This window comes from Centropristis striata, chromosome 9 (assembly GCF_030273125.1).
Source record: "Centropristis striata isolate RG_2023a ecotype Rhode Island chromosome 9, C.striata_1.0, whole genome shotgun sequence".
Lineage (NCBI taxonomy): Eukaryota > Metazoa > Chordata > Actinopteri > Perciformes > Serranidae > Centropristis > Centropristis striata.
Genome location: NC_081525.1, coordinates 32524128 through 32530207, shown reverse-complemented (window position 1 = coordinate 32530207; position 6080 = coordinate 32524128). Strand labels below are relative to the sequence as shown.

Genomic DNA, 6080 nt, shown 5'->3' with positions numbered 1-6080 from the left:
GCTGAAGCTAGCGTGGTAGGGTTCCTCCGAGCGTCCCTCCCTCCCTGAACCTCACACAACCAGTCTGTCAGCCCGCCGCCACGGAACATACTGCTTCCGCTCAGAAGTGTCAAAATAAAATACTTAAAAAGAATTAAAAAATATATCTTTTTGGTAGGCAAGATAAGGTGAGACTTCATTTATCCGACCCTTAGTGGAGAAATTCAGTCTTTACAGCAGCTTAAGGGGGGGGGGGGGGGGGGGCACTCAAACTCTTTCTGTGTTTTTTAGTAGTTCTAGTTTTCTATTGTTAATTTTAAGTTTACTATTCCCTTTTTGGTTTGACCTAACAATCATCAATTTTGATGATATGGTCATAGAGGAAAACTATTACTATTACTATTACTAAACTATAATTTAACTAAGGGAAACAGGCTTCAGCTTGCGCAGCCATTTTCCACTTGGTCCTAGTGCCTGACTCTTCACTTTGGGACAGTATAAACTGCAGGGGACAAAAACGGCCTTTAGAAAAACTGCAGGGGACTTGAGCGGGGCCATTCCGCATAACTTTTACTTTTGATACTTTAAGTAAATTTAGTTGCTGATACTTTTATACTTTTACTTAAGTAAGTTTTGAATTCAGGACTTTTACTTGTAGTCAAGTAATTTTGCAGTGTGGTATTGGGACTGGCACTGGGAAACAGAAACAGTGAGAAGAAAAGTCTGGAGGGTGTGTGAGTGTCTTTAAGTGTTCATGGTCCTTTGTTTGTATGAGGTGGGGGATGTGGAATTTAATGTGGGTATCAAATGAGATTGAAGTTGTAAAATGCTGCTATACAGTAGTATATTACATTTTTAACTACAAACTAAACTGCTAACAAATTTTTTACCTGGCAGAAAAAAAGTTTGTTTATGTAGTATATTATCACTCTCAGAAGAAAGAGACAAAACCTTATTGACATTTTGTGTACAATGTTAATTCACTAATCATACAATAGCTGCGAGAACATTCATTACATTGACCAAGGATACCATAAAACCTTTTTATAGAAGCCAAAGGCCATGCTGTTCATTTAGCATTTAATTTGAAATACTGAATTATCACACTTCCGGCATGATTCTGGCTACAGCTGGTTAACTTGACGCAGCACCCTCCTCAAGGTTCAGTGACTGTAGACATCTGCTGCTGCAAGGAGTCTTCTGCACGGAGCGAAAGGGAACACACCTCCCTGGGCTATATCTATGGGCCAAATTAATAATGACGCCCTGAGGCGCAGCTGCACGCGCCTATGTTAAAACACAGCTAAAGAAGAATGACTACACACGTGTTTGTTTGAATGAAGAGGACACACATTTATAAGTGACAGCGAGGCTACGGACTCTTCTTCTCTCTCTTATTTACACGAATGCACCCACGTGTCATGTGATCTGACAGCCAGCAGCTGCTATAACGACTGTGTTAATGTAATTGCTCCCTCTAGTGTTCATCATTTCAACGTACCTGCCTGTTTACAATAAGTTTTCTTTGTCAAGCATCGATTCTAATGAACTGGTATTAGTGGTCTATTAACAGGCCTCTCAATAACAACATTAGGAGCTATCTAGGTCATAGACTGCATATAAATACATTTAGGTACTGTGTCCATACTTAATGCTGGAGAAGTGTTTGTCAGTGACTTATCATGAGGTCAACATGGCCCTGACCCCTTTCATTAGTAATGCAGTGGAGTGGACTGATGTCTGACTTTGGCCAGCACATTTCTCACACGTTCATTGAAACCCAAAAGCTTTCACTGCAAAAACCAACTGACAAAAAATAAGAAATAAATAACTAGAATTTAGCAAATACATACTCGAAACAAGTAAAATTATCTGCCAGTGCAGTCAGTAATTTTTTCTTTGTAAGAATTCTTAAAATCAGTAAAAAAAAAATTATATATATATATATATATATATATATCTAGGCACTGGAAAAACTAATGATGTCTTGAAATAATAAGTCCAAATATACTTATGTTGAGCAATTGGCTTGAATAGCCCAACTGTAGTAATGTTAAAATAAGCCAGCAATACTTGAAACAAGCACGTTTTGGTAATAGAAAATGCTTTTGACATATAATTCAAACTACATGCAACTAAAACTCTCAATTGGAGCCAATATTTTAGGTAAAAACTCACCATATCGAGCAGTTGAATAGCTTGAAAAGCATGAAAAAGCTCACGATGTCAATCCTAAAAAGAAGTCTTTAAACAATAAGATAATTACATAAGCACATAATAATAATACTAATATATACATAAGCACATAAAGCTATGGTCAGTAGGTAAATTATACTCAAAACAATATCATTAAGATACTATTGCTATATATAAGAAGAAAATACTTGGTAAGCTTCATGTTTTTTGTAGTGTTGAAGAAAAAAGTAGCGCCTTGGGTATAATATAAAAAACAACTTATACATTCTTATTATATATTAATATAGGTTTAAATACCTAGCAGTATATAAAGTAGTTAAAAGTAGCTCCACCTTAACCAGATGCAACATTGAAGTCATGAACACATTAATGCATCAATTATTATAATCCAGTTGTATGTGATTCAGAGATGGTTCATTGTGCATAATGACTACTTTGACTGTGGCTACTTGAAGTATATCTCGAAGCCAATCATTTTGTACATTGTCATTTTGAGTATTTTTACAATAGATTTTACTTGAGTGAAAGATTTGAGTACTTCTTCCATCTCTGTTTCGTACATTCAGCTGACATATACTTGATAAGTTCCCATGCGTTTAGTTTAGTTTGTACATTTGTGTGATAGAACAGTTTCAGGAGCCTCATGACTGCATTTGATTTGAGGTTAGATTTTGATGTTGCTCCACAGTTTTAGTCTTCACTGAGGCCTTGAGCTGCTGTGTGACTAAAGTGATGGATCCCTGAAAGGATCTTTGATACGAGACTTAGGCTCCTGAGTCAAGTCTAAAGGGGTGTAAGGCAGCTTTTATGAGACCCTCACCGGCTAGATTCACCAGCCAGCTCATTTCCCTAACACTGCACAAGCACAAAGCCTGCTGCCCTGGCAGAGGTATGAGATGTGATTTTCTTGATGCACAAAATAGACCACAGTGACTTAGGAGGTGTTGGGCTGTTGGCTCAGCCGCAGTGATGGATGTTCCTTCAGCTCCAAATCAGTCCTGAAGCCAAGATTGAGGAGCTCATCTCCGGCTATGATGCACTTAGAGACTGAACCAATTTACCCCCAGTCCAACACACTCCCACGTATCTATTTAAAGAAGCAATTAATGTAAAAGAAAAAAACTTGCAAGTGCCAACAACCTCTGATTCTGGTCCCTCATAGCCAACAGGCTGATTGATAGCTTCCTCTCTTGGTTTGATTTGCACATGTCAGAGTGATGTAGGGTTACTGGCCTCGCCGACGTCAGATCACCATATTTCACTCAGACGCTTCGTGGTCCACGTGAAGAGGTGGCCTATTGACGAAACCCACGATGACTCGCAATTGATTTAATACGCAGGGTCTGGCCCCTCCTCCTGGCCCCTGAGAGGATAAATATATTGACGGGATGGACCCAAGGCAGTGGATTGCTTGTCTTGCTTGAGGGAGTGCTCATAGTGCAGCGATAATTTGGGACCTTACATTGAGTACCATGGATAGGGTTACAGTCGTCAACTACTGCTTAGGACTCCTGGGTTTGTTACTGCTGCAGGGAGTGCTAAATGTGGAAGGACGGAGCATATTTAACCCTGGTAAGTAGATGGCTTTGTTTTTATCTCCATACTGTATATTGAAAATGCTGTTGAGGATGCTGCATGCACCACTGCAATCCTTCAATTAGTTCTATTGCTGATTTAACGGTTTACTTTTGCTGAAATGCAACAGGTTAAGAGATAATACCTGACTATAGAATGAGAAGAGTGTGACATTTTCTGTTCATCTTTATGTTTATTGAGGGCAGGGCTGCACAATAAATTGCAATTTTAATGACAAAAGCCAAATCACAGGAGGTGCAATATTTAAGTATTGTGTTGATGCAGAAATTTCCCATCCTTCAATTCATATTCTATAGAAAAATCTCTGTTGTGTGAGACTATTGCAAGAATAATTAAAAAAAAACATGATCTTTTTTAACAGTTTTTCCAATAAAAATAATTATATTGTGTAAGAATAATATATAGAAGTAGTAATTCTTTCCAATATCGTGAATCATATCACAACTGCAATATCAGTGAAATTAATTTGATATTTTTGCCAAATTGTGCAGCCCTAATTCCGGATGCTTAAAATTGCATTTTCTTTGCTTTGTATGTGCAGGGAACCACATTTTTAATCCAAAAGAAGACACAGATGCCCAGAGCAAGATTCTATCACTGTTACTACACAAGAGCTTAGTTCCTGTTGAAAAGGATGATCCTCTAGGTGAGACATGAAATAAAATGTTGAAAATGATATAAATAATACAAATTATTTTATTGTTCTGATGATGACTGGTTTTCCTATCTACAGGTCTGGAGCTGACCAACAAATTAGCTCAATTAGAGGAGGTAAGAATTCTCAAATTTCTGTTGAAGCAGGAAACCTATCATGATTTATCACAGTGTAAATATCTTATCCTGTGTGTTAGCATCTTGTTATTTCTCAAAAAGAAATCTGAATCTGAATCAATTCCAAGTAGATTCTGAATGAAAACCTGCTGCACTGCCTCCTTACTAAGTTCATTGAGTAGATGTAGTACTGATACTGAGATGACGTCTTCCTGTCGTGGTGCGTTTAATCACTCTGATCTCTGCGTGTAGCTGCGGGCGCTGAGGGAGGACCTGGAGCTGGAGAGGGAGATCACAGCCAATTTGGCAGAAGGCAAATCCATAACTAGGAAGAGGGGTGAACGTGAGTTAAACTCTAGTTTTAAATGTCTCTTTAAAAATCATTCATATTTCTAGTTAAAGATGCAGTATGCAATTCTGGAGTCTCATTCTCGAGGAAGTGAGGCTCATTCTTGGTGTCTCGGTACACCGATCAAAAGTGTTATTCAGGGACTGAACAGTAAAACATATATCTCCAGAAATCACATACTGCATATTTAATTCTAACCATTGCAGTGTTAGTATTCTGCATGTAAGATGTCTTTTTCCCGTTTTGTCTGCAGCTTGCTTTTGGAAGTACTGCGTCTGACACGGATGCAAAGGGAGAAGGACCACTGTGAAATCTTGCTGCAAAGCCCAACATAGCCTTAAGACACAAACTTCATTCATTTCAGTCATTTTATCATCAAACTGTATTTATCTCAGCAATATAGAGTTGTACCATAATCAATAAACATTTCCACTGCACTGAGGACTGCAGATGTACATCTTTACTCACTGGAAATACTTGAGGGTCGGATATGACAAAATCTACTTGACTGCAAAGACATATTATTATTATTATTTCATCAGCAGGGATTATTATTTGCTTCCTGCTTGTGTTTGTCGCTCCCTTGTGGCAGAATTGGGCACAACATGTTTTTGTACTTCTGCCAACAAACATTACATCTGTCACTGCTTTTAGAAATGCACTGCTGTTCATTTTACAATATTAATAAAATTATAATATGAATCTGTACCTTTTGTTTTATTTTGCTTTAAAAACATCTTGTAAATGATGAAGATCACTTGGTCAATGAACAGACATTTTTTAGAGGTTTGAAAAGGAGAGAAATATTTTCATTACTTTCACAGCGAAGGAGAAATAAAATACTTAAGTTTGTCTGCAGTGGTTCATTACAGGAAAATTATTTTATTTCTATTTTTTTACATTTTGTATTTTTCAACCATTTAGTATTCATAATTCATTCATAATTACTTATATTTTGTTTTTGGCCACTTTATCTGCTCCTCCCTGACATTTCACAGGAAATAATTATAACTAATAAATATATAAAAATATAATTATCACTGGGTCTTATATTTACTTTAAAAAAAATATATATACAATGTTTATATTTCTTTATCTCAGCTCAACAGCTTACATAAACACACTCCTTGTCTCCATAATTATCAGTTCTTGGAAGCTCCTTTAAGCAACAGATACAAAAAAACATAAA

General features: G+C 37.0%; 1 protein-coding gene across 1 annotated transcript; it reads left to right on the top strand.

Moving 5' to 3' along the window:
• The first annotated feature begins 3647 nt into the window (after window positions 1–3647).
• uts2d (urotensin 2 domain containing) lies at window positions 3648–5585 on the top strand. The gene is made up of 5 exons (XM_059342125.1): window positions 3648–3747; window positions 4313–4417; window positions 4505–4542; window positions 4795–4885; window positions 5145–5585. Exons 1-5 carry the CDS (start codon window positions 3648–3650, stop codon window positions 5168–5170), a joined length of 360 nt encoding a protein of 119 aa, XP_059198108.1. The 3' UTR covers window positions 5171–5585.
• The last annotated feature ends 495 nt before the right edge of the window (window positions 5586–6080 follow it).